The following is a 19,078-nucleotide window of genomic DNA, read 5'->3' as shown; positions in this document are numbered from 1 at the left end:
CCCCAGGTATCTCATTCTTTTTGGTGTGATATAAATGTTTTTTTTGTTGTTGTTGTTTGTTTTTTTGTGGGACCCTCGCAGGTGGCCGGGGATCAAACTGGCGCTGCAGAGGCTGCAGGCAGTCTCGCAACCCAGCTCTCAACCCCTGCGCCACCAGGGGAGGCCCATATAAATGTTTTTGTTATCCTTAATTTCTCTTTCCTCTAATTAATTGTTTACATATAAAAACAAAAGATTTTGTATGTTAATATTTATTCTGCCACATTACATTTTAATTTATTTCTAATAGATTTTTAGAATATAATTTCACTTCTTCATTTACAATTTCAATTCTTTTTATTTATTTTCTTGCCTGACTGCTCTGGATAGGAGGTCCAATACTATCTTGAAAAGTAGTGGTGAAAGTAAACATCTTTGTCTTGTTCTTGATCATAGGGAAAATGCTTTCAATTTTTCACCATTAACTATGATATTTGCTGTGAGTTTGTTATATATGGCCTTTTTATGTTGAAATATGTTACTTTTATTCCCATTTTATTATGATTTTTTAACTAAATGGTTGAAGACTCATCAAATGCTATTTCAACTTCTTTTGAAACAGTCATGTGATTTTATCTTTTGTGCTGAATGACATTGATTGATTTTCATATCTTGAACCACCCTTGTATCCCTGGAATGAGTCCCAATAAGTCACATGGTTATTATGTTATTGTGATCCTTCATATTTCTGCAGCCTACGTTGTAATTTTGACTCTTTCATTTCTCATTATCTCTTCTCTTAGTAAGCCTAGTTAAGGGTTTATCAATTTTATTTATTTATTTATTTATTTTAAAAAAGCAACTTGGTTTCACTGATCTTTTGTACTTTTGTTTTATATTTCATTTATTTCCTTCACTGTAATGATTTTTTGCTTTGTTTGTTCATTTTCTAGTTTCTTCAAATGTAGAGTTAGAGTGTTTGAGGCTTTTTTGTTCATTGATGTGCTTTCCTCTTGATAGTGTTTTTAATAAATCCCATAGGATATGGTAGGTTGTATCTTAACTTTTATTACCCTCCAGATAACCTTCTCCTTTGATTTCTTCATTGACCCAATAATTATTCAAATATAGTGAGGACCAGATAGTATTCTTTCACTTTAAGGTAACTTGATTTTATTTTTTGGATCCCAGAAAATAACCTCATTTTTAAGAAACAAGAAACCACTCATTGTCACCAGTATTCATTTATAGGAAAAAAAAAAAAAAACAGTGTTCATAGTTTCTGAGACCAATGTCTATGTGTGCCTGGATGTGTGTGTGTGTGTATGTGTGTGTGTGTGTAGTGAATGTGTGTACAAAACAATGGGTGTTTTACAGATATCCAAAGGCGGAGGGATAGGGAATTGGTAAACCCTTGCACATCTCAACTAATTGATGTGACATATTATTTCATTGCAGCAATTCAGCTTTGTGTCCTTACCCACTGATGTGCTGGAAATTGAGGTGAAGGACAAGTTTGCCAAGAGCCGCCCCATCATCAAGCGTTTCTTGGGAAAGTTATCGATGCCTGTTCAGAGACTACTGGAAAGACACGCCATAGGGTAAACCTGTGACTGAGACCTCAATATCACTAGGCTTCAGCCAGCAGACCATGCCCAAGGGAGACGTGTAAGCTGCAACAGTATAGTCTCATAGAGACTCAAACTAAAATTATGATATTGAATTTCCTTGGCTTCTCCCATTAATTATGTTGCTCAAGCCACAAATTTAATTAAACAAGCCTTTCCCTTTGCTCCTGTTTGTCTATCACTGGCCACTCAGGCAGAAAAGTGAAAAGTCTAAGACACAATATTGAAAGAAACACTCAATACAGCATTTTCCTATACAGGTAGAATTAAGTTTGTTTTACTAGGAAGAATATAATTTCATTCATATGTCATTTATAATATTTCATAACATGGAAAGTTTTATCACTGGAGTCTCTTGTAAAATGCTAATGTTTGCAGAAAATGGAAGATAACATGAAAATTTAAAGCACAAATGCTCATGAAATGGCAGCAATTGTTACTTTTTTTTCAGAATATATTTTCAGAATATATAAAATGATATAAAAACTGAAAAAAAATATGCAGTTTCCAAGTATCTTAATTTAAAGCCCTTTGGATTTAGTGCAACTTTGAAATCATGAATGACTATTTTAAGCACATTTCATTGGAAACCTATGGCATGTATGGAGCTGTGTGCAGAGATGCACTGCTATTAACTCTCAAGTGAAAGAGAGTTGACATGTATGCAGCTATCGCCATGTGCCAAGTTATATCTGCACTTTCCATTTATGTTGTGAGAATTAAGCAAAAAAATGTACAAACAAATGCAGTAGTCCCTGGCACTACAAATGCAGTAGTCCCTGGCACTACATAGGACCTAAGAAGGGAACAGTAATTTTTATGATCACTGTTATTTAATTTAGTCTTCATAGTATATGTGACTTAAGCACCATTCTTCTACATAAGGGATCAAAGCTTAGAAAGGATGCATGATTATGTAAGAGCACAAGGCTTGTGAGTAGAGGGATGCAGCCAGAATTCACACCCATACTGGCCTCTCTCCAAAGCCACAGTGCCTCTCATGCAAAAGACTCCTTGAAAGGTGACTGGTACAATTGTCTAGTTTATCATTGGCCACATTTTTCATTTCTCTCCTTCTCTGGCCTAATGTCTGCTCGCATGGTGCTAACACTTCTGCCAAAGGGAGGGCTGGAGGACATAAAGAGGGGCTGGGTAAAATTCTTCATCCCCAGCACACATAGTTGCCTACCATGCATTAGAGAGTCTGTTGAATTGAACTTCCTTATCCTGCTCATTAGAGCCTCAGAGAGAACCCACCTGCTCTTCCATGTCACTGGAAGTCTCATTTCATAAACCAATTTGTCCATCCTTGGGGGGTGGGGGGCGCGGTTGATTCTTACTCCCAAAGCCTGCTGCTTTCCATCACCCCTGAAAACCACTTCTGCAGTGCTCCCATTTCTGTGGGTGTCCCAATGTAAAATAGGCCTATGGGGTGATGGCTATGGAAACAGTGGCCTTTTAAGCCTGGGCCATGGCGAAACCACAGAGCACTCCTAGAAAAAAGCATACCCATGTCCCTCCATGGCTTCCCTCTGCACTCAGTGAATGCTTAGAAATCCATCCCCCTGCATTCACTGCTTTAGTAACCCTTGTTCCATCTGCATGGTCTACTTCCTGCCTCAAATTTTTATTCCTGCTCCTTGTAAGCACATGTACATTCTCATTTTTAATGCACCCTCTACTCCTTTGCCTCTACTTTCTCAAACCCCAGCTGATTCTCTCTGCCTCCCCTAAAGTTTCTAACCCCAACCATGTCACCTTCAACTTGAAAATATTGCCAACTTCCTGGAGTGATTATTTAGTACTTCTGCATTACACCCCCAAGAGGATGTAAGATATTGAAAGGCAAGGGCTATGCATGCTATCAGCTGCAGCACTTATATACAGCACAGGCTCAAAACACTTGTTGCTGAAGTAGATGAAGAGCAAAGGAAAAAAAAGGCCCAGAAAGCCAATACACAACATAATCAACTTAAACTTTATTTCACAGTCTGTTTGCCTTTATGCCTCCCACAATTTTAACTAGGGCGTGTGTGTAGGATGTATTTCATATGATCATTGTAAAGCTATGTCATAATATTGACCCAGGACCCTTCTAAATAAAGAAAATATTGTGACTTGTTCTATTATTTCTATCTATAATGCTTTGTTTAATGAATTTCAAACACTAAACTATGGCTTACCAAAGAAAAATACCAATTCAGTGGATCATTGAAATATGCTGTTTCTTAATCCTGATATTTTCCTAGACATGTCATTAAATCATTATCAGCAAGAGATTTATCTCTTCACTTGAATGTCACAAATGAATAAATGGAGTCAATACAGAATCATCTGAATAACAGTTGGTTTTGAAATATGTCTTTTTTTATTATTGGGAACACCAGATTTGTTAATTCCTAAATCTCCCAAGATATTTATTCCTCTTATTTAGTTCAAGGTAGGGGAAATGTACTCTGTTGAAGCTACATTACTAATGAACTTTAACAGCAAGATTTCAAGTTGATTTCCCCCAACTAATTTTCCTTTTCATAATTAATAATTTGCCTTGAGTATGCAGAGGGGATGGTGCCCAAGTCCAGGGTGGAATTTCAGGGTCTCTGTGTGGGATCCTGGAATTGGTGTAATTGGATGTCACAGATCAGTGAAACTAACCCACAATTCTTGCTTCCCTGCATCCTACAGCAGGCTGAAGTGCTCCACAGGGGTCCCTTAGCTATGCAGCATTCTTTCTTACATAGCACATATATACCACAACACGTGCATCTGCTGCTGGTTCTGTCCATTATTTAGGTCACATTGGAAAATATAGCCTGCACAGGAAAAGCAATCGAAATGTCTTCCTTCTTACTTCCCTTCTTCCTCCCTCTCTACCTCCCTCCTTCTCTCTTTATTCATCTTCTCTTTTTTTTTTTCCTTTAGAATACAGGTGGTCATCCTTTCTGTAAAAGATCAGATAGCAAATATACATCACATAGTCTTTGTACATCATATAGTCTGTTCCAATTGCTCAACCCTGCCATTGTAGCATGAAAACAGCCACAGACAATAAGCAATCCAATAGGCATGGCTGCATTCCAGTAATACTTCCATATTTGGAAACTGAAATTTAAATTTCATAAATCTTATATGTCACAAAATATTACTCTTATACTTTTCTTCTAACCATTTAAAAGTGTATAAAGCCCATGGGTGCACAAAGACAGGTTTGTTCACAGTTGAGGCCCATAGCTTGTAGTTTGATGATTCCTGCTTTAGTTTATTTAATGAGGATTTTATGGAAGCTTTCCATCTTTACCTTAGTATCATGTCATTTGTATCTGAGCAAATCATAACCTCCTGTTAGCAGGATATCCCTGGGCCTGCCTGCCTCACCTGCTGGCATGGAAAGCACATCATATGATCCTTAGGAGAGGTATTTACCAGAGATTTTATGGTGCCTCTTTCCTTCTAGGGATAGGGTGGTCAGCTACACCCTCGGCCGCAGACTTCCAACAGATCATGTGAGTGGACAGCTGCAATTCCGATTTGAGATTACGTCCTCCATCCACCCAGGTATTGTCAGCATGAACTTGGTGTCTTATCCTTGTCTAGTAATATAATGTGAGGTTCTTTTGTTTAAAATTCAATAACCATGGTCCTCTCCAGACATATCCTGGGTTTTATAGTTTTCTATTTCTTCTGTTTGAGACCCAGAATCTAGTGATCTGTTGTGAAAGCCAAGTTCTAGAAGTCCTTGATTGAAATGCTCCTCCTCATTCTGATACCCCAAAGTTGAGGCTTAGACAATGGAGTGGGGGTTGGCAATGAGGCCAACATGGTTATAGAGCTGTGTCTAATTAATAATTTTACTAACAGCTTCCACATAGTAGGTGGTCAATAGATGTTTACTCATTGCATACATGAGTGAGTGAATGAATGAATGAAAGAGAAACAAATGAATGGATACGTGTCATATTGTCAAAGAACTATGATAGTACAATGGATTTTTACAATGTCACAGGGAAAGATGAAAACTACAAATTTGGCAAACAGCTTCAGCATCATCTAATGTTCAGTATTTCAAGTTGAAACATATTTCTAGGTAAGGAAGATGAAATGCATCATATTTCCACTTTTGCTCTTCTCCCACAAAGTGGGATCATGCTGGGAATTGTTTGCTGTTCCTGGGCCAATCTTATGACATGTTTTAAAGTTAATGAAGCTTTTGAGAACTCAGAGTTTATCATTGCTAACTCATTAAACTTTGTTTTCTCTTTTCTATACTCTATATACAATGCATATTGTGAGAAAACACCCTGATTTTTGGTTCTTTCATATTAAACCTTCTCTACATTCTGCAAATAAGAGTGACTCTTCTTACATTGTAGCAATAAGAACAGCCTATATATAGCATAGGAGAGGGATTGTTTTCCTCTGATGAGTGAATTACACCAGTATATTTGAAAGGTGAAGTTCATATCTGACAGGGATCCAGTAGAGCAACAAGGGGTAGGGAGAGGTAAACTGTGGTTGCTACTTCTTGAACGATTGTTTGGTATGGAGACTTCATTTCATCCTTCCAGGGCAATAATGTGGAAATATGGGAAGCTGTCTAGTGGAATGACTGTGGTTTCTTTCACTCATGGTTAACTAAAAATTGACTTACCCATTATATCACTCTGACAGACCCAACTTCAGCAAACACTCTGACTTGGTATCAACAAGGAACTATATCCCACCCATATTTCTAATATCTAACAGTAGCAAACATTGTTGAGCACCTACTATGTGCCCAGGGCACATGTGCGTGACTTTGGGCATTTAACCAAAAAAATGAATTCCTTGACACAGAATTCTGAAATATACTATAAATGCAAATTGTCATTAACATAGGAAATGCATTCTTATAGAATTTTTCAGCAGAGCTTTGGCCAATGAGAACCACTCATAAACCCCTGCATCTAGTATCCTAAAGTAAAAATCCCTTAGCAATGACTTACATGTCTGGCAGAGTATACTCATGCACACTGTAGGAAATTACTTTTATTTTATCTTGCTGCAGATGATGAGGAGATTTCCCTGAGTACTGAACCCGAGTCAGTGGAAATTCAGGAAAGCCCCATGAACAACCAGGTGGCAAACAGCAACGGGGAGCCTCTGTACCAAGCACTAGAGCTCACTGGGAGCCTGAAGCCGGAGCAGCCTAGTGAGGGAAACGCCATGGACCCTGAAAACAATATGAGCCTGGGACTAGTCAATCCTGTTGAGGAAGGGACAGGTACCACCCAGGCAGGAGACGGCAGCACAGCCTCTGTGGGTCCTGATTGGGCTGGGGAGCTTTTGGCCTTGGGTGGAGAAGATACTAAGCTTGTCCTGACTGCAGAACTGGCGGAGAGACCAGACTTGGGTGGGGTGGAGGCTCCACCCGGGCTACTAGAGGATGATGAAGTTCCACGTGGTGCTGGGGAGCCGGAGTCAGAAGAAGCTGTGACAGAGAGCCGGGCTGGGGTGACAGAAGAGGAAAAGGAACTGGCAGAGGAGGAGGAGGGGGTCGTGTCTGCCTTAAAGCAGGGAGAGAACAGGCTGCAACTGCGGGCCTCAGTGAAGAGGAAAAGCAGGCCGTGCTCCTTGCCGGTGTCTGAACTGGAGACAGTGATCGCGTCCGCTTGTGGTGACCCCGAGACCCCGCGGACGCACTACATTCGCATCCACACCCTGCTGCACAGCATGCCCACAGCCCACCACGCGAGCGCGGAGGACGGTGGGGCGGAGGAGGAGACAACTCTCAAGGACACCTCGGAGAAGGACGGGCTCAGCGAAGTGGACACGGTAGCTGCTGAGCCTCCTTCTGCGGAGGAGGATGGAGAGGAACCCGAGGGGGCTAGTCCAGGAAGGGCGCCTCCTGGCCACTCAGGCTTAGCCAACGGACTGATTGTGGATGGTACCGCGCACCCCAGCGCCGGGAGTGAGAGCGACTCCAGCCCCCGGCAGGGCGGGGATCATAGCTGCGAGGGCTGCGATGCATCCTGCTGCAGCCCTTCCTGCTACAGCTCGTCGTGTTACAGCACCTCCTGCTACAGCAGCTCCTGCTACAGCGCCTCCTGCTACAGCCCTTCCTGTTACAATGGCAGCAGGTTCGCCAGCCACACCCGCTTCTCCTCCGTGGACAGCGCTAAGATCTCCGAAAGCACTGTATTCTCCTCCCAAGACGACGAGGAGGAAAACAGTGCATTCGAATCGTTACCAGACTCAGTGCAGAGCCCGGAACTGGACCAGGAGTCCGTGAATGGCGCTGGGCCGTGGCAAGATGAGCTGGCTGCCCCCGCCGGGAGCATGACAAGATTTGTGGAAGGTCTGGAGTCCCCCATGGCAGGGCCAAGCCATCGGAGAGAAGGTTAGACCTCAAACCTGGTCAGAGTGAGATGGGAACACCAGGGGGACATAGGTTTCACCAACTTGGTAAAAACGAGAGAGCATCGACCCACGTGAGGTTGCTGTGGCAACGTATGGTTGTCCTGTACATACATGTGTGCATGTGTCTATGTGTATGTAAGTATCTGTGACTATGAAGAGCAGACACCCACCACCTCTCAGATATGCACCAAGAATTATAACTGGTGCACACATTTGAATGTGCCCTTGTGTGTGTGCTTCTGTTTTAACCAATCACCAGAACTGTTTAGAGTATTTGTTAACCTTCTAGTCATGACAGCAACCAGAGCACCTAGCCTAGTATCAAATGACATAAACAGGAGAGATAGTCATCCATCAACATTAGGTAGATAGCATGTAAACATATGCTGACTTCCTGAAACATATTGAAGGTTAGCAATAAATGTAATATCAGTTGAAGAACATTGATTTTACCTCTGTTTTAGAATTTAACTAGTCTATGTGCATATGGATATGTACGGCCTACACATATGTGTCTTTATTTGTCTGCTCAGTTCTCGTTATTGGCTTTGTTGTAGTTGTTGTTGTTGTTGTTGTTGTTGTTTTGGCCTATTTTGGCAATGAAAGGAAAGAGTAACATTAATGTGCAAATCACTTTGTTTCAAGTCTAATTCAAAAGCTGTCACCTTTAGTTTTAAAAATGTATTTCTGTATTTTAACAAAATCATTCCTTTTTAGTCACAACTAAGTTTGCATTTTCTTATCCAGAATTGGAAGCTATCTTTCAGTCAAGTGATGGTGACATAGGGGGCAAATTTTGAAAGGTCACACAGAATATGAAATATTCATTTTTTTTTTTAAAGAGGAAAATTTAGATTCTGCTAGTTTGTTCTTTTTCTGTTTAAATTGCTTCAAAACAAACTGTGGTGTGTCTCTAGATTGTAAGCTCATCAAGGGCCAGATTGTATCTTCCTTATGTTTGAATTATCAGCAACTTAACAAGTGCTGGCACCTAAAAAGCTTTACAGGAACTAAAGAGTGCACAAAAAAAAAAGTATTTTTAAGTATTCAATGGTGTCCAATTCCACATTTCAGAGAAAGAGCCATTGATAAGAAGAAAGGCATGGAAATTGGTAAAGAAAGAGGAACACAGGAAGGAAAACTGTAGTGACACACAATATGGAAAGTACCAAAACGTATGATGATGGGGTGGACAATTCCTTTCTTTAACATGGAAGTTTTGAATACTTTTATTCTAGATCAGATATACATCTTTCTGGGCACAGAAATATGGATTGGTAACAGACAACTTGTGGATGACACTCAATAATTACAACAGAATTAGTATATAGAGTATATATAAAAGGGCACAACTAAGAGCTTGAAAGAATATTTTGACTAAAGATCAATAAACTTATTTTGTAAAGGACCAGATAGTAAATATTTTAGACTTTGTGTGTGAAGAGGCAAAATCAACAACTGTTGTAACCAAAAGACTATTTATTTAAACATATTTACCTTTAAAAATGTAATTGCCATTCTGAGATGAAAGCCATACAAAAAGAAGGCTGGATTCATATAGTTTGTCAAAACATTTTTTAGCCTATGGGGTATATATACATATGTTGACCTTTGATTTTAGAGACAATCACACATGGCTCATTAAAAATTGGTTCAGTGTACATGAATATAAAAACATACTTTACAAAAAAGACGCTGTACATACTCTTGAGGGATCAACACTAGCAGGGGGAAGCCACCCCCTTTAAAGAATGGAGAGCAAAGTGTTTCATGGCCTTTAATGGAAGTCTTTGCACAGCATTTTCTAAAGAAATGTCTAAATTTCTGACTTCTGCAGACTGTATGCTCAGAAAAGTTTAAGAAGCACACAAAGTCTTCGCTATGGTCGTACAAGGGGCAATATGAAGATTGCTGAGAGGAACTGTTGATCTCAGGAAGGCCATGCATACATGGGTTCATGACCTTGCAGGCAGGTTCCCCTCCCTCAGTAGTGAGTCCCTGAGATAATGGTGCCAGCACAGTGGCTCACATGCACTGGGACCCCAAAAGCATATGCTCAAAGAGCATGATGTTGGCACAAGCTGCCTGATATACATACATGTGCTCTCTTCTTCCAGAAGACTCGCTCTTGCCTCCATGCTGCAACTTCTAAGATTATGAAATCTTCACTAAGGTAGTTAAGGTCGTCTTAACTACATACATGCCCAGTAGCTCAGTCTGCAATGACTTATTTCCTTATTTACTTTTTGGTTCTTTCCTCCCTACAAAAACCTTCTTTTTAAACCTCAAATAGTTTTTAAAAACTTTCTTTGGATCGAATGAAAGGAACAATTTAAAGTAATTATGAAATCTGAGAATGAAAAGTACAATATAATATAGTGATTATGAACTCAGGCCCTCGTTGTCAGGTCATTTGGATATATATTCAATCCTACCACTTCCTGGCTGGGATACCTTAGCTAAGTTACCTACGTGTATAAAATGGGTGTAAAGTAGAATCTACCTCATGAGTTACTGGAAGGATTAAAGGAGATGACACATTTAAAGTGTTTGACCTCTCACTGAGTGAGGGCTTTTTTTTTTTCAGACAGTAAAGCTAACTTTTAAGTGGAATATGTTTCCTTCTCAGGAATTCTACCAGGTCTGAACACATGTTTTGTGTGTGAGACAAGGGTGAGTGTGTGGAGCTGTGTCCTTGTGCAGAAAAGAATCACTTGCTTCTCTATGCTCCATCCATTCAGTTGGCTAAGATGCTTCAGCCACATCATTGCATTTGCTTGGGGTGCACAGCAGGTAGGCTCAGCTCCATTAAACCTGCAAGCTACAGTATGTGTTTACATTAGCTTGGAGGAGAGATTAACCTGTTTGGTTGAATTAATTATGAGGTAAGTTTTGTTTTGTTTTTTTTAAAGAAACTAAATTTAAAATACACAGCTGGTGACATAACAACTGTACATATTTTTTTCAGTTCTAAGACTAACACATATAAAGACAAGTATCGGTGTGGCATTCACAGAACACAGACGTGCATACCCTGGTCTGGTGGCCACTTTCATTGACTTTTGTTAGAATCTCAGAGGATCCCAGGGATATGAGTTAACATACCAAAATTTGCACCAGAAATAATGCTATATAATCAACATTTAAAATGACCCTTTGTGGTATTGGCACCAGTGGTTTGGTGGAGGGTAAGTGGAACATGTGCACATATGGAAGAGTAAAAATGTAACCCCTAAATTAAAATAATAAAGTAAATAAATTTAACAAAAGAGAGACCTCACACAAGCAAATAAAAAACAACTAAAAGTATCCTTTGTTCCTGCATATATCTCTTTCTTTGTCAGTTCTAATAATTAAATTGCTCAATTAAACCCACATTTCTTCTTTCCTAATTTATTTATTTAGCATTCTATGGATCTAGAGAGAAATAATCATGTCTAACATGTATGGGAATTCTGGAAAAATTTGAAATTTGAGCTCTTAACTGCTGTTTTTCAGTTTATTTCTTTTTTGGCCCAAGGGGTATGAAACACTTATTTGCATCAGTCATGGAGGAGAGAGAAAGGAGAAGGCCAGATCTTTGCTCTCTGGCTATTGCAAAAAAGCCAAGATCCCATCAGGCAGGAGGAAACCAGTTTGAATGGGAGATGTCTCATGACCCGGGACCTTCTAGCTCTCCAAAGAACAAGAGCGACTGCCTCTGATTATGTGACTCAAACAGCTGTGCTGTAGACATCCATTCACACGCCATTCTCCTTACAGTATTGTCTACTGGAACCTAATAATACTGTTTTGGAATGTTGTTCAGTTCACTATTAGCTGACTGACAATAATATTAGTTATGTCTATTATAATCAAGACACATATTCTATGGATGTTTATTTCTAAAATTTCCCAATGTTCGTTTTCTTCTTCCTTCTATCCCACTTCTGTGTTTCAAGTTTTCCTGTTTCAGTCTTCTGCCTCCTATCTACTTCATTTGTCTCTTGTCCTTTCTCTTTCCAAGCACCCTGGCTTATCTGGCTCTTCCTCAAAATAACGTGGAATAATCACAAGATCCCATAGTTTCTTGGCTCTCCACCCAGCTCCTATCTCCTGTACTATTGATATTTACATTCCTGACCCACTACTTTATTGACTTCATCTTGGAAAGACACTATTGCTGAGTTTCATTCCAAAAACAAAATCTGAAAAATGACCTCTTTGCAGTTCTTCAGTGACAGCTCTCCAAAGAACTGTAATTTTACACAAGCCCGTGGAGATTGTAAGGGCCCTTATAAAAGCTGTACTCCCTCAATCCTATTTCTTTTGCTGAATTAAAGTCAGACTATACTAATTTTCTTTTGTGTCCCTTTCTGATGCCACCTTCCTATCAAGAATATTCAGTCAAAGAACAGAGTCTGATTCTGTGTGTTGATCTCTGAGGTATAGATCATAGTCATGAACTGTTTGACCATTTTCTTCAGGTTTTTTTCTTAATCATTCCTTCTATAACCTCTGTCATGTATGACTGACTGTTCCAAACTGACACAAAAAATAGATTGCCCACTTTTTGAAGGTTGTTTTTTGTCATAGTTTTACAATCATGCTTTTTTGATGACGTTGCCACAACAATGAATAAATCTGAATGCCTTTGCCACAGTAATGAGTGAATCTGTATGTCTTGACTATCTTGTCCGTAGGTGAATGTTCTATACTCCATAATTCCCAGCCAGTCAGCCATCTTCCTTCCTTGAGGCCTGAACATCATCACTACCCAACAATCGATGAGCCTCTTCCACCAAGTAAGCTTTAGCTTTTAAAATCTATGTCTTAACTCCCCCTGTCAAGTCTACACAGGTCAGTATAAACTACTATGTAAACATCCAAACACTTCCCCCATCCACCATACCCTGTTGTTGAAATTTTGCACCTACTGTGAAAATTGGCTCTTTTGTCAAGTGGTTTCAGCATGTGACTTTGAAGAGATAACCTAGTACTGTCAGTGCCCCTCCACTTCCAAAGTGAAGAGTATTTTTTTATAAGATTTGACTTGTCTTTGCAAATTGTTTAAAAAACTGTAAATCCCCAAATTTTACTATTATATACTAAAAATTAACAGTTCAAGATGGAATTATATTACTGCTCTCCATTGGACCTGAGATATCACAAACATTTCCATATAATAAAACATCTTTAATCCATCAGGACCCATGAACTTGCTTTTTCCTCATATAATTTACATTAATAAGTGATCACCTCAAATTTTTTTTGAAGTTTATAGGAATTGCCTGGGAAAACAATGTCATCTTTAGGGATAGAATTCAATATCATTTTACCCCGATAACTGTATTATGTCATTAATAATTATCTAACTGGTCATCTGAACTTGGGGATATCATGTAATCTTTCAGAGACAGTTTTCTCATTGATAAAGATAAAACTTTCTCTTTTGCTAAATGCTTAATTTGAACAAGGAAGTTTCTAGATTGTCATTCATGCTTTAACCTTATAATACTCCATTACATAAACTTATTAGAAGGAAATGACACCCCAAACATTATGCATTCACTTAGCACCACATATGTTCATGGATTTTAGAACATCTGTTTGGGATTAAGCATATTTTACAAGCAAAGATAGCCTTTAAGATTTAGTAAATTTTACAGCTAAAAAATATTTACAGCATGAAAGGAATCAATGTTTCTTTGCATTCTTTTGCCTTTGCTTACATCAAGCAGTTAACAGTTTTCAAAAGGAGAAATGCTTACTCTTTAACTCATTTACTCTTGGTAATGTGCATATTTTGCATTTGTCTCAGTCTTCTATTCAGTTGTAATTTATCAATGATGAAACAATAGATATCTTCATATATAGGCTAACTTAAAGGAATATCAAATCAAACCAAATCAAACATTATGCCCTTTAGCTTTTGATACCTGATCTCTTTCTTCATTTATATTTTGATATATGGATATGCCGTAAGTGGATAGTAAAATTTCAATGTCACTATAAATACTTCCTAATTAGCACTGATCTGAAAAAATATCTATAACACATTCTCTCCAGGAAAAATGAGCTTCCCCCATAACAAATAACTGCCAATATGTGTATAATTGAATTGACCTCCAATAAGCAATTGGAGTTACTGTAACTAGCTATACTAGTCACAAATAGTTTTACATACAGATATAAATAATGGAACATAAGTGTATTTTAAATAATTACTTTATATAAACTGCTTTTAATAACAAAAAAAAATTTTCTCCAGATAGCTTTTAATATTATGTCCATGCAACAATGAAATTTGTTAGTTAAGTCTAACAGTGGAGTTTTCTTAGATCATCTCAAATAAAGCATTGGAAGACATCATGACTGAGAGTCATTCCTTCAACAAATATTAATTAAATCCCTACTCTGTTTGAGGTTTTGTTTTAAGTATATATAACAAATATCTCTGCTCTCATGGAGCTTATAGTCTAGTCTTGCAAAAATAGATTAATATATAATAAATAAAGAGGTAACATAGGGAAAGAGGATCTGGAGTAGGGGTTGTTTTGCAATTTTAAATAGGGTTATCAGTTAGCTTTCACTGTAAAAACAATATTTGAAGCTAGAATTGTGAGAGGCAGGGAAAATGTATATGCAAGTAGTGGGGAGCTTCCTGCCAATCCCTAGATGGAAATACCCTGGTGGGTCTGAGGAAGAGCGAGGAGACCAGATTTAAGAAAGGAGAAAGTAGTAGCTATTGTAGTCAGGCAGAAAACAGGGTTCCAGATAAAGGTTTTGCAGAGTAAGGGTCTTACTCTGGATGAAAAGGGGACATCATAGGATTTGGAACACAGATGTTACCTGTCTTAATCAGGTTTTCTCTGGTTGCTCTGTTGTCATTAAATTGTGAGAAAGAAGGATAGAAGCATGAGGCCCAACATATGGCTATTACAGTGACCCAAGTGAGAAACAATGGTGACTTGAATCAAGGGGATAGTATGGGGTAGTCAGATTCTGGACATATATTTAGTAGGTAGAGTTGCTGACAGATTGAATGTGAAGTGTGAAGAGAAAGACAGGGGTCAAGAATGACTTTCAGAATTCTAATCTAGAAAGATAGAGTTGCCTTCAGCTAAGATGGGAAAGGAAGACTGCAGATAGAACAGACTTTGGTATGAAAGACCTGAAGTTTGTTTTGATCATGTTATATTTGAGATGTAATATAATATTTGAGATCCCTCTAGTGACAATAAAAAGGCAATTGCCTATGTGACTAAAGTTCAAAAGTCTAAACTGAAAACATGACATTGTATTTGTTAAAGTAAAAAAAATAAGTTTTACAGAACTTTGTTAATAATAATTAAAGCTGGTACATTATTAGGTTCCACATTGTTCTTAATTTCATGGAACACAAAATATAATCTAGTATTTGAAAAGTCAAAATGAATTTGATAAGTCACAATGCAAAGGAATTACTTTAACTTGCCACAGCATCATAGAATAATATTCATATTCAGAAATCTGTTAAGGCATCACAGTGCCAAATCAATCAAGAGACATGCTGAGACCTGAAGTTTTACTGGAATTTGTTTTTTCTTTGACTTATGTAGTAGGTGAAATGTTTCTCAAAACAGCCTAGACAACATATTCATAACCTCCAATTACACATGGCTATTAGTTTCTGAATGTTTTTAAGAGTATATAATAAGCACTATGAATTCCAAACATTTAATACATTGACCAAAAAAAAATCAAAAAACTATCCGTATGCTTTGCCTTTCTTTTCCAAGAATAATTTGGAATATTGACACTTGGGGAAAGAAATTACATAGTATTGTCACTGCATCATTCTTTAGTCTTTTCCTCTAGAGAATTTATAAGGTGAAATTTTGTCTTTGATGGAATTCTTCCTTTTACCATGGGTACCTGATGACAGGGACATGTGTTACTCAGCAATGTGTCCTCAGGACATGGCACAGTTTCTAGTTCAGGGTGAGGTTAAAAGGAGCATGTTCAATTGAATTAAATAGGATGACACTCCTCCAAGATTAATGTTCATCTTTGTTAGGTGACAGTTATGTTAGAGTCAAGGGAAAAAAATTGCCCAGCTGTCACTAGTTTAGAAATCACTGAAATTAAAAAAAAAAAAAATTGGAACAGGATTACATTATTTGGATCAAGTAGTTAAACATAAACACAATTTCATGAATGAACTAATTAATTACAACTTGGCAGCTGGATTATCTAGTAATCAATTTTTATTAAAACCTCCTGAAACATATTTGTGCAAGCTGACATTTTTTCTTCAATCTACTTTATGAAGTAAATTTGGTGTTTTCTGGAATTTTGGTTTCTGTTGGGCATTATTTGGTAATCCCTCAGGAAGATGTTATACATAAGCCATAATGTTCACAAACAGATATGCCATGCACATATAATATATAACCATAAATACAACAAGTACATTGAATTTTTCACTTAAAAGTTGAGTTGCTATGTCATTACCTGGATAATAATTTTTCTGTGGAATTATTACTATCTGATCTACTCCCCAAAGCTATAGCTTTTGTCATTTTAAAGGGCTGAATGGTTTTCCTCCATTTGCAGTCATTTTTGCTTTTTCTTCTTTAGTCAATTGCATTATAACTTTATCATGAAGCTGTTATTTGCACCACATTTTTATATAGACTCTAAAAGTCCATTTCTGAACAATAGATATTGTCTATGTTAAGCTCAGATATGTGTGCATAACTGCCCTCTCTCCGTTTTGAAGGCTATTTTATCCACCCCACCCCAGCTCCTACATTTTTATGTAGTGTAATATCTATAAGTCTACCTTTTATTTGGTTGGTTTATAAATTTGAGAAGGAACTTTAGCTCCTCCTACTCTTTGGAATGGTTATCCACAAAGAGGTCTTTAAAAATTGGATGTTTGTTAATAGTTGTTACTGGTTTTGTTTTGTTTTTTGTTTTGTTTTGGTCAAGAGATCTTTGGCAACCACAGGTGGGTTGAATATACTCTGTGAATTTGCAGCTTATTAAAGGAGCGTTTGAAACCCTGGGTATCACATCCTCCCATTCTCCCTCTCAAAAAGGAATAACTGCTGGTCAAGATTGCTAAGATAGAGGTCATCTAAAGTTGCTTGCACAGTACGTTAGAACTATAATTAAAAAATAGTTTTTGTACAAAGACTATCATTCCCTCACCTGACTTGCCATCCTGTATCAGATTTAGCAAAGAAAGGATTCCCCAGCATTAGATGACAGTTCTCATTATAGGATTTGTCTAATCTTCCTGTTGTCATTTGAGTAGCTAACAATATTGACAAAATAGAAAATTTTTTCTCTGGAAAATATTAGAATTTTAACATAGGTCATATTTGAGGAAGCGTGCTCTTTAAAATGCCCAGCAGTGAATCTGTGTCCAGTATGCTCCTTTCTGGATGTGGGTTCCATGCCAAACCCTCAGAAGGCTTGGATGATGCTGTGGGCAGTGTCTGGCCTTCAGTAAGTAATCAATGGTGACTTCTCCCTCCAGAAGATCTGGAAGTGGTATCTATTTTACATGGATCAGTATTTTGTCCTTGATTTTTCTCTTTTATAACACACTAGATTGGGAAGCTCGCATTGACAGTCATGGGCGGGTCTTCTATGTGGACCACGTGAACCGCACCACCACCTGGCAGCGTCCTACAGTAGCAGCTACCCCTGATGGAATGAGGAGATCGGGGTCTATCCAGCAGATGGAGCAACTCAACAGGCGGTTGGTGATCAACATGCAGTGAGCCCCTATAATCCACAGTGAAGGGAGGATGGCAGCTATAGAAACCCCCTGTTATGTTTTTCTCCTCATTATATGAGGATTATATGAAGAGACTGAAAAGTAATTAAATATCTCAAGAAACCCACTCATAGTAGGCACTTGGAGAACTAGTTGTAAAATTTGGTAACAGCTAAGTCTGAGCCAGTGTCATTAAAAGATGGGGACTCCTCTGAACTTCTCAGTGACCCAGGCTAAAAAACTGATGCTTAATGCTTAATAGATAAGCTAAAATTGTGTAACAAACTGAGATCAGGAGGGCAACATCAGGCTGCATCTATGAGAGTTCTGTCTAAACACAAAAGCAAAATAAAGTGGAATCAGAAGTAAGCACCTTGACTTATGACAAAAATCTATGAAAGTTCATGGTGTTCAAGAGGTATAATACAAAAAGTAGGCCAAATCCATCTTGAACAAGGCCTCTTGAGAAGTTATATAGGTTGTGATAAATAAATTCCTGGAGGGGGAGCCACACTGCTAAGTAGGAAGTTGTCTTTGCTGCAACCATCCGGACAAAGAACAAGGAAAGTTATTTGAGAGTGTTTATTTCATTATTTTCTTAATTAATTAATTTTTTTCTTATATCATTGCAGTCCCCAAAATTCTGCCACCGTATCATTATGATGTGAACCATCAGTTTGTTCCCTTGTGTTCATCCCGCCCCTGTTTTTCCACTCCCATTCCCTTCTTTGTTGTATGCCCCAGTTCTATGGCTAATTAATAGTTTTGCCTTTTTCTTGACCTTTTTTTATTTCTCCGTATTCCACATATAAGTGAGAAACCACCTGGTATTCATCTTTTTCCTTCTGACTAATTTCACCTACTATAATTCCTTCCAGCTCCATCCATATTACCACAGATAGCATGAGTTTGTCTTTTTGATCACTGAGTAATATTGCATTATATAGATACCCACAACTTTTTGATGCATTTATCTATTTTGGAGCATTTGGATTGTTTCCATATCTTGGCTATTCCATTTTTTTAATTTTATTTAAATTTTATTTTTTTTTCTCAGTAATATCTTTATTTTTTTTTTTAAATATTAAATTTTATTTTTATATTCCCCCATACAATTGCAAACGCCACATTCTGACCCCAATCCTTCCCCTCCCGCCCCTCACCCCCCAAAAAGTGTCTCTGGTTCATAGTTTTTTGTTGATTTTGATTTTCACTTTCTTATATTCATTTTCCTGGTCCCTTATTTAAGTTTTCTAGATTCCTGCTATGAGTGAGACCATCCGGTATTTTTCTTTTTCTTTTTGGCTTATTTCGCTGAGCATGA

General features: G+C 38.0%; 1 protein-coding gene across 13 annotated transcripts in view; it reads left to right on the top strand.

The window, feature by feature from the left end:
- Positions 1 to 19,078, top strand: part of HECW1 (HECT, C2 and WW domain containing E3 ubiquitin protein ligase 1) — a 544,009-nt gene that overhangs the window by 420,247 nt on the left and 104,684 nt on the right. For all 13 annotated transcript variants that reach the window (XM_054692293.1, XM_054692292.1, XM_054692290.1 and 10 more), the window contains 5 exons: positions 1,438 to 1,580; positions 5,062 to 5,162; positions 6,652 to 7,983; positions 12,686 to 12,787; positions 17,586 to 17,736. In XM_054692293.1, the coding sequence (XP_054548268.1) occupies positions 1,438 to 1,580; positions 5,062 to 5,162; positions 6,652 to 7,983; positions 12,686 to 12,787; positions 17,586 to 17,736 (1,829 nt within the window). The remainder of the gene's footprint in view (positions 1 to 1,437; positions 1,581 to 5,061; positions 5,163 to 6,651; positions 7,984 to 12,685; positions 12,788 to 17,585; positions 17,737 to 19,078) is intronic.

This window comes from Talpa occidentalis, unplaced genomic scaffold, assembly GCF_014898055.3.
Source record: "Talpa occidentalis isolate TD23 unplaced genomic scaffold, MPIMG_talOcc4v2.1, whole genome shotgun sequence".
Taxonomy (NCBI): domain Eukaryota; kingdom Metazoa; phylum Chordata; class Mammalia; order Eulipotyphla; family Talpidae; genus Talpa; species Talpa occidentalis.
Note: the sequence above shows the minus strand (reverse complement) of the source record. Positions and strands in the feature narration are given on the sequence as shown.